This window comes from Cavia porcellus, unplaced genomic scaffold (assembly GCF_034190915.1).
Source record: "Cavia porcellus strain 051 isolate PalLab524CR breed Dunkin Hartley unplaced genomic scaffold, mCavPor4.1 scaffold_12, whole genome shotgun sequence".
Lineage (NCBI taxonomy): Eukaryota > Metazoa > Chordata > Mammalia > Rodentia > Caviidae > Cavia > Cavia porcellus.
The window spans coordinates 50,767,755-50,781,964 of NW_026947495.1; the positions used below are offsets into that span (position 1 = coordinate 50,767,755).

At 38.6% G+C, this 14,210-nt stretch overlaps 1 protein-coding gene across 2 annotated transcripts in view; it reads right to left on the minus strand.

Annotated features, from left to right (window-relative positions):
• Positions 1-313: 313 nt before the first annotated feature.
• Positions 314-14,210, minus strand: part of Dpp4 (dipeptidyl peptidase 4) — a 76,377-nt gene continuing 62,480 nt past the window's right edge. For both annotated transcript variants that reach the window (XM_013142395.3, XM_013142394.3), the window contains exons 23-26: positions 13,302-13,366; positions 3,320-3,392; positions 2,981-3,054; positions 314-1,432 (exon numbers count right to left, since the gene is read on the minus strand). In XM_013142395.3, the coding sequence (XP_012997849.1) occupies positions 1,331-1,432; positions 2,981-3,054; positions 3,320-3,392; positions 13,302-13,366 (314 nt within the window). In that variant the 3' untranslated portion in view covers positions 314-1,330. The remainder of the gene's footprint in view (positions 1,433-2,980; positions 3,055-3,319; positions 3,393-13,301; positions 13,367-14,210) is intronic.

Below are 14,210 nucleotides of genomic sequence, written 5' to 3' on the forward strand. Positions count from 1 at the left end.
ATTGTTGACATTATTTATTCTTACAGTACAAACCTCATCAAAGTTCCTTAGAACAAAATTATAAATTATGTATTACATAAATGGTCAACATTATTTTAAGTTCCAAAGCTATATGTATTTATGATAACATAAATTTCATATGTACTAGATGGAATCCTTATGAACTGCTCAACACATCCTTATGTATGTTATTTTTTTAAATGCTAAACTCCATATTTACCATATAGTCAAGGATTACTAACAAAATAAACAAGAAACTTTCTGGACAAATGATATGTCAGTGTGGTTTAGTTCTGATTAAAGACACAACTCCTTATCTCTGAAAAATGAAGGTATATTTATTAAATGACCGGTAAAAATCCCATGTTATGTAAATAGAAATAATACTATACATTATTCTAGTTTGTTTTTTATTAAAAAATAAATTCAAGGAAGTTTAAAATATTTTTAATTAAGATGCTCAAAAATGCAATAAAAACTGATGTAAGGACTCTTTCAAGTTAGAATTTGCAATACAAATATTTTCACCTTTTTAACAGGGCAAGCTGATGTGTTCACATCTCAGTTCCAAGCAGTATCTTTTCACTAGGAAACATCACTATTTTTAAAAGTACATTTATAACGTTTTCCCTTCACCCTTGCTGTGTTTTTATAGCACCTATAGCCATAACTGGCACCTGGAGGCCTTACATTGCTGGCAGTTTCCTATGTATTTCTTTGGAGTCTATTCAACTGCTGTGGTTTTACTTAGAAATCAGTGCTTTGCATATATGATTTCCTGAGACTGTTTGAATAGTCTTTCTCAGAAAACTGTGCCAGTCTGGCTGCGAACAGCTCTTCTCTGAAGGGAGTTGACAGTAGCCTGGTTGGGTTGGTATGCTTGGACTGGGGTTCCTATCTCTGCCCTGCCATCTCCTCTGCTTATTTCTTCATTTCTTGTCCCTGCCCTAGTGACATCATTGCCCACATCTTTTCATCTCTTTAAAGAAGAGAACAAGATTTAGACTAGTCTAGTTAGAAAAATTAAAATGCTTCTTAGGGAACCTATGCAAAGCTCTCATAAAAATAATTTATATTTGTTGTTTCAGAAGCTGCCATGGAAATGATTTTAAATGATAAATAAAAGCAGAGTGAATAATCAAAATTTCTGTAAAGTAGTATTTCTTATGAAGACAGAAGTACCTATTTATAAGTATGAAATTTGGTAAAAAAAAAAGTAGCCTTAAGTTTTTTGATTTAAAAATCTTTTTAAGATCATAGCAGAGCAGCTTTGAAATAATGAGAACAAAAGTATTTTTAATAAGCTAGCATGGCATGCTGTTTTGAGGTGCTAAGGTAAAGAGAAGCATTGTTTTATGAAATGGCTCATGTGGGTATATATATGCTGGTGAGCCGTGCTGCTAGCAATTCCATGGTCTTCATCAGTGTACCACTAGAGAGAGAGAGAAAGGTCAGAATTAGAGAATTAGCTGTTTTTTTTTAAAAGAATTAAATTGATCTCTCATGAGCATACACTGAATAAAACAGATATTTTAATTCCTGAAATAGTTCAGAAACTGAAATGTGATCAAAGAAGGTGTCTAATTTTTGCCCAGAAGTTTTCTAGAGCATGTTTTTCTGTCCAGCAGAAATCTCTAATCGTCCTTTACAGGTGCTGAGAAAATGCACTGTACATTTGGCTTTACTGTATAGTTCTTTAAGGGTATGTACATTCTAATTAAAATACACAAATCCATTTTCAAATTTGACTCAAAGGACACTCAGGACTGCATCATGTATAAAGTGTCAAGTGTCTTTGTATTTTAATGAGATAAAATGAGATAAGGTACTTTAAAATAAATGAATTTTTAGAAGCAGTTTTTCTGAAAATATATCACTAAGAAATTAGAAAAACCAGTTTAAATGCTACAACTATGTATTTAGGATAAATAAAGTCAAATGTCAAATGTGTTATTTGTAAACACCTTTTACACTGGAATTTTAAAATTCTTTATGTCTGACATCTATGTAGGTATTTATGACCTGAGGCAAAAATTACCAAAGCATACCTTATTGAAAAATTGGGAAGTCATTGCCTGCCAAACATATATTAATGGAGACAAGTTAACCGTTAAAAATTGCTTAAAATATTATGTATTTCTGCTTTTTATACTGTAAAAACAAATTTGACCTCTTACAAGAATATAGCCAAAATATGAGTTTTTTTCTGAATTAAATAACTGTCTCATTTCAATATATTTGGCACCAATTGAACTGAGCACAGAGAAAATCATGTGTGTAAGAGTAGGGAAAAGCAGGCTATTCTGCTAAAACAGACAAGAAAGCTGCATCTTACATAAAAATATTCAGTACAATGCACATATATACGCAACATGCATATATATATGTATATATACATATATATAATCTTAAAATTTCTGAAAAAGAAAATGAATTTGACTAAACAACCACAAATATTCTCTATATAGGCAACAAAGCATTGCTGGAGCTATTTCTGACTCGGTTAAACAAATCTAATTGCTTGTTGCCTGTGGTTGTTCAACAAATGATAAGCTAGCAATTGTAAAAAGTGAATGTGCTGATTATTAATATCTTGCTGTTGTTGGAATGGCTAGTAATGTGTACTAGACTGAAGTGGATTTTCATATTTGCGCTGAGCTATTATCATTCTGGTTTCACTTTAGAATTATTCTGCCACACAGTTACTGAATAAGAGACTACTTCTAAATCAAAATAGAGACTGAACAACAACATGGATAGTACAACAGTGTTTTGACATCCTAAAGACATGCAATACTGTGCTTTGCAACCCCAAACTTGCTAATATTATCGAATATTATTTTGTGTGAGACTCAAGGAAATCACTTTTCCAACAAGTTTGGTAAGTCCCTGTCTTCTGAACTTCTGTAGGAACAGATACACCTTAAAGAAACTACACTCCAACAACCACTTCGCTCCCATTGCACAAAGTTTTGAATACCATTGCCTGGAAATCCACTCCAGCATCCACCAGTGCTTTGGAGATCTGAGCTGATTGCTGAAAGTGAACATTATCTGCAGGGAAATAAAGGAAACATCAAGTAGCTAATAGCCTCTCCACTTTTTTGAAACCAAAGGGTGGGAAAGGCACCGCAAGGAAGGGACTGTTTGAAGTTCTAGGACCCAGTATCCCATCTAGCCCAAGACAAGTGAGTTGTGGAAAGCAACACTGTTTTATTGAAGTAAATGTAACAGTCTTGCCCCTCATGCTTTTGTTTTGTCAGTAGTGAAATTGCAAACCTGTCTGTGATACTAAAAAGTCTAATTAACTGAAACTCACCATCTGCTGTTCCATGAATAAGGAGGTACTCAACTTGTTTAAAATTTTCAGCTCTGCTCATGACTGTTGAATTCTGGAATTGGGAAAAAGAATGTCATTATTCAAAAAAGGATCTGCCATAAACTGATTTTTCACTTCAGTTTACAAAATAAAATGTTTTCAGCTGGGGCCCCCTTTGATACAAAATATAGCAAACCGATATTCAAGCAAATGCTGTCTCCATGCATGGCAGAATGCACAGCATGCCCTGTGCCTGGGAGACAAGACTGGAAAGGGAGGATGCCACATCTTCCCTGTACACACAGGAAGAGGGCACCTGCCACCCAGGCTGCATGCAAAACTCCTTGAGTCCCAGATCCCAGATTGGCTATGTCCTATGCAGTAGCACAGGGCAGAGTTGCATATTAGCAATGTACGTTCCATGGGCTTCTGCTGTAGTTCAGCCAAAAAGTGTATTACCATGGCAACCATGTGTCACATGGTGCCATACATGCTACATTTCAAGGAGCCTGTACATAGCATTTGCAACTAGACATGCTCTGCAATATGTCATGTGAACTTTGGTCCACATTGCTGAGTTCTGAATGAAAAGCAAATATTACCTCTTTGGGAACAGATGTTTAAAACCTAAGCAAATGTAACATATGAGAGGGGAAAGGGTGAAAAGATCAAGAGTGACCTTAGAAAATCAGTGAGTTTTCACTGACTGTGTTATTCGGTATTTTGAAGAAAATACTGCTATTAGATAAGGTCATTATGAAACCAGCCAAGGAAACAAGAAAAAAAGTTGAAAGGTCAGATTTTTGAAGATAGGTTCATGGCTTGAGTCAGAAAATCTGGAATGGGGGCAGAGATCTTGAGTAAAGAAGCTTTTGCAATTGTGGAACTAGGCATCTGGTTTTACTCTGAGGCTATTCACAAGTTGGGATGAAGGTTCAAATGCCAGGTAGAAAGGAGATAGAGAAGCAGCTAGCTCAGATCGGCTTTGAATGTTTTGTAGTGGGATGAACAGAGGAAGAGGCAATAGCCTGAATTTAAAGGCAGCAGGCTGGTCCTGCAGCAACTAAAATTTAATGAGAGCCAAAGTTTCTTTTATAGATATCTTTTGATGACAGTCCTGCTCAGAGTATTTGTATTCGGGCTTCAGGTTCAGTATCAGTGAGCCGTGGAACTGGAGATATGCTGCACTTTGACCCTTCATTTCTATGAAATGGGAATAAGAATGAGTCCTCTCACTCCCTTACATAAATAGGAATCAAGGGGCAGGGTAGAAGCAGTTTTTAAGGTTAAATTGTTGATAATGATGCAAAATTTCTGCGACCATCTCTATGGAAAAAGACATTCTACCCACAACTTTTAGGACAGTTACGTCCTGAAATGTCCAAAATGCTTCAGTGGACTGACATCCATTTTTACTCAAATGAGAATTAATTCAAGAACTTTCAGAATAAACATTTAAGATTCCCTAAAAGTTTTACTTTAATTTCACTTTCCTTTTGAGCAACTTTTTTTCTAATGAGATGTTCTAGATAAGCCTATCTGTATGTGAATTCATCCATCTATCCATCTATCTGTTCATCCACCCACCCATGCATCTATGCATCCATGCATCCATCCATCCATCCATCCATCTACCATATTACCTCATTCATCTATTCATCCATTCATTTTTTTCACTTAGTCAATAAATCATTATTTAATCTCACTAAGCAATAACCTCATAAGAAAAGGGATTGTCTATATTTTCATTACTCCAATCCTAACACATTTACCGATGAAAGATGAAATGAAATTATTAAGCATTTGTACTATTCCTGATATTTGGTCCTTTTGTACTTTTGCAGAGGCAAGTGGAAATAGCTAAGGGAGGTAGCATAAAATGTTCTCATTCAGAAATTTAATGAAATATGTTTGGTCCATTTTCAACCTATAATATCATGCCACTAGTAATACTAACAGTTACTGAACATTTCTCTGTGCCTATCTCTGTGTTAATCATGAATAAATTATAGAAGCATTGTTGGCATCTAATTTTCACAACATCTGTGTGATGTGAAATGGATCTCTACCCATCCTACTTTATAGATGGAAATGACGAGATTTGGAAGGTAATTAACTTGTATCAGGATCAATCTGTGGGTTAGTGCTGGACAAAACCTAACAGCACAACCTCTCTTATTTCTTACATGTATGTTGCACTTCATCTCTTCTCAAGTCCCAAGGTACTGAGGATATGTCTCCCAGAAAAGCAATAGTGGAAATAAAACGTTAATGCCCTATCCTGGACCTTGAAGTATGCAATAATAGTAGGTACTCTGGCTCCTGCATACATATAATGCCTTGTCACACTGAGTAACTGGGAGATGGATTGGTCTGAAAAGCCTTGTGAAATTTGGGAGGCATGACTGTGCAGGTGAAATGTAATCTCGTATAGCAGTAGAATTTTGAATTATTTTCCATGCTTCAGAAAGGAAAGGGTTAACAAAAATCTTCTCAAATGACACTGTTGTGCATTGTTTAAAGCTAGAGACAGCAATGGCTGAGGATTGAAGATGGACACTGGACACTGACATTCTGAGCCACAGGATCAGGATCCCCTTTCGAGTTCTCTAAGTGATCTTTTCCGCTAGTCATTACCCTTTCACCTTGCTCCTCCCGAGTTAAATCTAGCTCTGTGCTCACAGAAGACGGTCAACTTTCACACCCAGACCTGACCCAGATACACAACTGTCACCTCACCTCACCTCCAGCAACCTCACGGGCCTGCCTTGCTTGCCAACCTGAACAGAAAAAGCTGCTCCTGCAACCTCCCAGTGCCATGAAACTGAGAAATGTCATTGAAACACAGAGTAATAGTTAGAAGACATATAAATACGCAGGACAGTTAGCAAGGAATGTGATAGCTACTGGAGTTTGGACCAAAACAGTTTCTGGCTGCCTTTTTTTTTCTTAAATGGAGTGAATACAGGCTGAAAGAAGACAATTTTTATAAACAAGTAAAACCCTGAGCCTAAGATAAATGTTGTGATGTACACACTGTAGCTGTGATGAACTAGACATGGTGAGAAATGCAACATACTGAGAAAAAGACGAAAACTGTGATAAAAGTGTCATGATGCAAATTGTTTTACATTAACAATATTACACTACAAAGAAAGAAAGACAAATACTTTAATGCAGCAAGAGAAAAATAAAACAAAAGCTTTCCCTGCAACTGCAAGATACGCGTGCCATTTCAAATGCGCAGTCCCCCTGTTTACCAGGAGAAGCCTCCACTTGGACCTTTCTGGACAGGGAGGCAGGCAGTTTGGAGACACACCCATTTTAAGGCAGGGAGCCTTTTTTACCCCAGAAAGATGCAGTTATGTCGCTTTGCTTCGGAACCACTGACTGATCATTCCCTACTGGAGTATGTCTCCTGGCTTCTCAATTACCTCTTTACTGTCCACTGAATGGCACTTGTTAAACTGTGAATATAGCACACAAAACCAGTGTATGAAATGCTTGTTTTCATTTAAGGTATGATTAATGATTGGGAAAAATTAATTGTGCTATTTTCACCCAAACAAACAGGATTACCCCCTTTGCCTATCAATGCAAACAGAAATAAAAAAGGAAACGGATGACTAAGTTAGAAGCTGAATAGTCTATCACCAACTACTGAAAAGGAAGCTCAGAGTGATAAATGGGCAAGGATGCAATGGTGGTGCAGTTGGCACTCTCCTGAGGCTAGAAACTTCCGGAGAACCCTGCTGCCAGCAACAGCCTGGCAAAGAGAAGTAGGAAGGATTGGTCCAGTGGCAGTGCCGATTCCACAGCATCTCTGTGAGGAGCTTTTCCTTCAATCCCCAAGAGGAACCATCTGTAGCTGCTAGTTGGATCATGCTGGTTCCTCAGTTACCTTCCAACAAATAAATCTTTGTATTTTTGAAATAAAAGAGCTGATAAGAGTAGGGAAGTACTGTGAGAAATAGAAGTTATGAAATCTTTAAGCCACCCTTGTGCCATCTAGGAGCTATAAAGACAGTCTGCTTCCTGAAGATGACGATGGTGGCAGTTGCTGTGTTCTGAATGCTGACTGCATGGTAGGTACAGGCGTCTCAAGTAATCATTTTCATAACCCTGTGGGAGCCTGATTATTCCCATCATCCAGATGATAAGACTGAGAATCAGAGAGGTACAAGTGACCTCCTGAAGCTCATATTCAGCTAAATGGAAGAAATCATTTGAATGTAGGTTTTCCTAACTCCAAAGCCCATGTCTTTAACCATCATCTTCTAATGTCCCTTGACATCACAGCAAAACAGCTCATCACTATTCCCAGATTCTTGTAGAAAGAGAAAGCAGGCATTGAATCTACTAGACATAAACCCAGCAATTCAGTAAGATATTACCTTGGGTTTATTGGCTTATGTATGAATTCTCCTATTTTGCAATCTATGCCACATAAATAATATTAAATGATGCCACCTTGGAAGAGGCATCATTAAAGCCATGACAGAGGCCACAGAAAATGTTTAAGAAAAAAACGCATCCCACTGCATCAGATGTGGTTCTTGTTTATGTCTATCAACAATAGCACCCACGCAGTGCCAGAGAAAGAGCTCCCATCAACCCCAGACAGGGGGCTCTACCTCAGGACTCACAGGCAACACTGGCTTCTTTAAAGATCACACAGCAGTCAACATTTTATCAGCACTCCACAAACAAGTTAAGGTTTGGCTTAAATCTGAAGGTCTCTCTCCCTTTGGCATATTCTGGGATAATAGAACAAATGTCAAATCAGTACAAGATGGCATATTTACAAAATTGCACCCTGTTTTGCATAACCTAACGATGCAGCAGTTCTTAAGGATTGAACATTTCAAATCTGCTAGCAGAAGACTGCCAAATCTATGACTGTTTCATACACTTGCCAAAAGCCTATCAAATTCTGAGCAAAATGCAAAATAAATCTCCTCTACAAGTTAAATCAGCCCTTCTGTGTGTTCCAGGCTGCCCTCTTCTCTTGGCAGCAAAGCTCAGAACTGGGCCCCACTTCTCTCGCCCTTGGTCTTGCGCTTCTCTCTGCATTCACAAACACATTTTCTCTTGTTTTATGTCCTGCTGCGCGGGTCACCATCTGACCTGCTCTTCCCACCTCCCCCCCTTCTATTATGCTTTGGATCACTGGACCAGCCTCGCAAACTCCCAGAAAACCACTCTGCCTGCTACTCACGTGTCCCCTCTGGCCTCTGCCTCTCCCCTCCGCACACCCTGCAGAGAGCACCTTTCCTCTCCTGCCAGCCTTCCTCCTTCTTTCTCTACTGGATTCAGACAGTGTCCCCTCCCTTCCCTAACCCTCAACATCTATACCTTAACATTTTTGTGCCTCAGTTTCCATGTCTGTGAAATGGAAATAAGTAAAATACTATCTCAGAGGATTTGCTGGGAGAATTAAAACTGGAAATTCATGCAAAGTGCTTAGAATAATGTGCAGCCATGCATACATGTAATAAATGATTGTAAAACAGTAAATGAAACCAGTAAAACCCTAACTTTTTGGCCCTTTCACTCCCTACATGCTCCAACATAAAGAACATGTGGGGTTCCACAGTCACACATTGTAAAATATTTGTCTTTCTCATATGAATAGTGGTCTCTTTGTCACATTCATGTTTTATTAACTATACCATCCATGTTTTACATTTTTCCACACATAAGGAATAAATTTCAGAACAATTAAAACCACAGGCACCTTGAATAGGTAAATGAGTCTATTACTACTACTATATGCAAATACTTTTCAAAAGTTTGATCAGAGACTCTGATCGACCATTTGAGAGACCATTCATCAACAGTAGTCAGGCACCCTCCCATCTAGGTGTAGCTATACTTGCTGTTTGCTTGTTTATTACCAATGGCTTTGAAGATTGCTGCACTGGATATCGGATTCCTTTGCTCAAATCTGTCACTGTTTCTGCTATCGATACAGACCGACTGCAAAACAGAGGTGTCCATAGAGCTTCACAGATCATTAGCTCAGATTTGTTCACTCCCTTCCACTTTGCCTATTAGAGAATCTGGGACAAGCCCTTTGGAGTTCTAGAGAGATGAATGCTTTCTTGCTTCCTTGACTTTCTCATATCCTTTAAAAATGCTCCTGCCTTGCCACTTGGAGTTAGGTGGGTGTTCGTCTTCTAAAAGAGTCTTTTGAGTCACTGCTGTTGTCACTGCATCACTTTAAGCCTTAATCTAAGATCTCCTAATCTGTGTGGCAGTTTTGCAAGAACAGGGAAGGAAGGGTTCCTCCTCTGATTGGAGGCAGCTCCTCGGATGCAAACCCCAGCAAGTGCAGTGCAGAGCAGCTTTCGGGGGCACAAAGCACTACACAAGGCACTGCTGCCTGTTGCATTCACCTATACAGATGGCTTCTCTAATTCCCTCTCCTCAACAAAGTAGGGCCTGTATTTCACACAGTATGCTTCTCTGGGCAATGTGGCTTTCTCTCAGCTCTTCCAAATCTAGGTGATTAATGATATAATAATGAATCCTTTTGTCATTTCAGTTTTATTTAAAAATTGCGTTCTCTTCCAAATGCTACAATTCTGACTACTGTTTCAATAGATTTCTTTTAAACTGACAACATGGACAAAGATAAAGGTTTTACTTACTGCTTACTTTGGGTATTCCTAATCCTCAATGTATTGAAAAGAATTACCGATCCCAATTAAATGGAAATTGTTTTGAAAATATTTCCTTCTGACCCACAGAAATGCACAGGGTGGTAGAAGCCTTTAAGGAACTGTCTTTGTCTCTTCAAGGAGGAAAAGAAGAAGAGAGAGAAGGAGGGAGGGAAGGACAAAGATAGAGGACAGATAGAGGCAGAGACAGAGAGAAAAGCAACCTGGGAAAGAAAAGTAAAAGATGGGGTCCAGAGGGGCAGCTGGGGCCTTGGAGGAAAATAGAATCTTTGAATGTATTCTTGCCAGAGACAAAAGCACAGGCTCATTTAAAAAACAAAGGAGGGCAGCTTTATTCTAAAGCCTGCTGTGCACCAAAAATAGGCACTTAGATTCAGTTCTCCACATAGATTCAGTTCTTCACGATCCCAGGAAGCAGCTAATTGTCGTGGAGACAATTCCGTTAATACATTAGCCTCACTTTTTGCTGCCCACCTTAACTATCACCTCCCAGATAATTCCTCAGAGTAACACATTGGGAACCTTTAGCTCCCTGGTACTGGCAGTTTTAATGTGTCCATTGCCAGCAATGAATTCTGTGCCAAGAAAACCCGACTCCTGGCGTGGAAGGATTAAACAGTCCTCGGGTGCCATCTGTGCAGTGAAGTGAAAGAGTGACTTTGTGCACCCAATGTGCGTGTGTTGCCATTGGCAGTAGGAAGTGACTTCTATTTACACGACTACCTCATGTGGCGAACACCTAAGGGGAGAGATGAAAATGGCCACCACCGTGGGGACAGAGTTGGGAAAGGGGAGGGGTTTGGTCTGCAAAAGAGGAGCCTATAGAAAAGGTTGGAGAAAGATATAGATTGAAACGCAGATTAAAAATAATTATCCTCTACAATTCTATAGAGAGGGCTGATTAAGAGGAAGTAAGCTGTGAATTGATGTTCTTTGAAGAGGAAAGGCAAGTACTACAAATTTCTTAGATCGGGGTTTGAACTTGACCTTGTGCTTCAGGGTTTAACAGCTCTGAAGAATAGGGTTTTAAAATTTTTATTCATTTTTATTTTATGTTTTCAGAACAGGGGATTGAGCCTCCGGCCTCATACTTGGTAAGAAGCTCCTTTACCACTGAGTTACAGCCCCAGTCCTTTTTACTTAGTTTTTATTTTGAGACAGGGCCTCACTAAGTGGCCTAGACTGGCCTCACACTTGTCCTCCTGCCTCATTCTCCAGAGCAGCATCCACCACTCCATCGTATCAAGTTTTTAAAATGAAACTTTGGACTCATCAGCCATCATGCTGCAGACCAGGAGGTAGGATCCTGTGCAGTAAATCTCTGATGTTTCGGGAACTTTCAGTATTTCAGAATGGCTGAGAAAATCCACTGGCAATCAAATTTAAGTGTCTGGTTGGAATACTATTAAAAAGATTTAAGTTGTAAAGCCAGACCAAGTAATACAGAAATACAAGTTGTATTACAACTTTGCTGATCAAAAGTTTGTATACTGAATTGGGAAATGTTCTAAGGTTATGTATGCTCCATACAAAGGGTATATTGAAGAAACCTTTGAATACCTAACAGCACTGCCCAGGGGGAAATCCCACAGAATAACTAATCCCAGCAAGGATTAAAGGAAAATTGATATGAATTCAAAAGGAGATGCTAGCGAACAACAGCAAATGGCCGGTCAAAGATAAGGAAGAGAGAAAATGAAACAGAAAGTACGCAGGGGACAGTAGGTGTGTCTCATAAACTGGGCCACCTTGAGATAGGGGCTGAAGAGCATGGACTGGATTCACTGAGTGCACAATACTGTCCTATTACTGAGTGGGTCTCCCCCCTCCCCAGCCTGTGTGGAAGGGTCTGGAGTGCTGGAAGGCAAGAGAAGGGGTGAAAATCTAGGTACTGCTTTATAGAGTCCTAGGTCATGTGACAGCAGCAGTTTCACAGAGGAAAAAGGATGTCTAAAGCAGTCTGTGGGACATGGAAGAGAAAGAGTAGAAAGAATTAACTAGAAAGTAGCAGATGGGACTGTTGCCAGAAATGGGGACAACCTGATGGGGAGACTGGTTTGTAGGGGAAAGATGATTTGTGGGTCTCACTTCGCAGATTGTTGCTTATCTATCTTGATTGAAAAACAGAAGAAAACACGGGAGGCACTAATTTAGACACACTGCTCTCCCCTGAGGCTCTCTTATTAAGTTGAAAGTAAAGGGTTAAAGCTAAATCTTCTATGCTTGTTTGCAAAACTAGAAGGTTTGGACTTTATTTTGCTTTGGTCTGATGGTTTCAGAATCCACAGCAATGATGACATCATATAAAATATATAAAGACTACTCACAGCGATGTACTAATACAAACCGCTAGCACTGAGAGTCATGACACAGATGAGAAGGACTTATATTCTTGCCTTTTACTTTTTAACTTACTGTCCTGAAAAGACTTTCCAGTGTTTTTTTTTGGAGAACAAAGGCATCGGTGGTGATTTAACTTTGAAACTTACAAATTTTAGTTTAGTTTTCTTGTTTGTTTGTTTATTTTTTGTTTTTCCAGTAAATATGACAAATACAATTTTTGGAATACAATCTTTGGAAGAATCGAAGTTTTGAAAGAATCCCTAGTATATATGCCAACAGTGCCAGCTGCATTAAAAGGTGATACCAAATAGAAAGCTCCAGCATGGCAATGGCTTCAGCACTAGCAATGGGAGCTAACAGCAGCTGCAGCCCAACCATTTCAAATGCAACTGCTCATCTGTGGAGCACCATGCCCACTGGTTCTCCTATCAAGCAACCAGTCTGTCAGCTGCCAAAAATTTATGGTCAGGACATTCCAGGGTACTTCTCAACTGCATCCACCACCCACCTGCTTTATTCAAATTGTATTAAAGAAATATCTACATAGGTGGCCATGAACAGGAAAAATTGCAGGCTTATAGCTATCTTAATTATGATAATATATTAAGAAATTTTAATACATAACTAAAAGTTTAGTGAATTTTCTGGGCTCTTAAGGAATATGTTGAATTTGACATGTTTTCTAAGCTGCAATTTTTATAATTAAAGTAATTATCTGGTGTTGCTTTGTATTTCCAAATGAATGCATATTGTGACCTATATAGCATACGATAAAGCTGTAATTATGCAGAAATAGTAGGGGAAGCTATTGGAGTATCTCTAAACCACCTGTGTTATCTCTTTTAACAAGGATTTTATTGGAAATACAGAACTTTGTATTTTCTAGAATAGATACACTTAGAAGCTTCTTAACTTATAATTAGGATATGACATGGACATTATTCCTCATTTCTTACCTTGTAATGGTCAAGGTTGTCTTCTGGAGTTGGGAGACCCATATAACGTTCTGTGTACACTGAGTCTGTGATAGGAAAAAAAGCAAACATCTGTAGTTCCCACAAGAACAGTTTTTCTTCCATTCATTCAGTTACTTTACATGTTTTCCTGCATCTTAATCCATGTACTGGCCTACAGTGGTATCTTCAGAAGAGTCTCTTCTGGATTTGACTTGATAATGTAGCCAGAAATGTCTATACCCAGATCACCACTCAGACACACATCTTCTCCTAGCCAGCCCTAATTCAGTTAACTGCATTATGATGTAGTCCAAGAGGACAGTGCACTAGATGACCTGAAACTCAATTCATAGTTCACGTGCAGAAGTCAAAAGTAAAGTATTAGTGAAGTATTATCTGCTCAAAGAAAGTTATTTAAATGCCCCAATTCTCTCAAATGTTTTGGTCCTGAGAAAATATATGCCCTAATTTGTAATCATCTATTTCTTTTCTCTTTCTTTTCTCTCTTTCTCTCTTTCTCTTTTTCTTTCTTTTCTCTCTTTCTCTTTCTTTCTTTCCTTTCTTTCTTTCTTTTCTTTCTCTTTCTTTCTTTTCTTCTTTCCTTCCTTCCTTCCTTTCTTTCTTCACTTTTTTTTTTTTTGGTACTAGACATTGAACTCACAACCTTGTGCTTGCCAGGCAGGCACTTGTGCCACTGAGCTAAACCCCCAGCTCATCTATTCCTTCCTGGAAGCTACTAACAATAATCAATTGCTAGTTGTTTATTGAAGTCATTTTTGCTTTTTTGACAGGCAGTGACTCACCATGATGAAAAGAAGATTTCACTTATTAGTCCCATACTGGCTTAGCTAGTTCATCATAATGCATGTTAAACATCTGTTTTCCCTCATTCTGGGGAGAGGTCTTAGT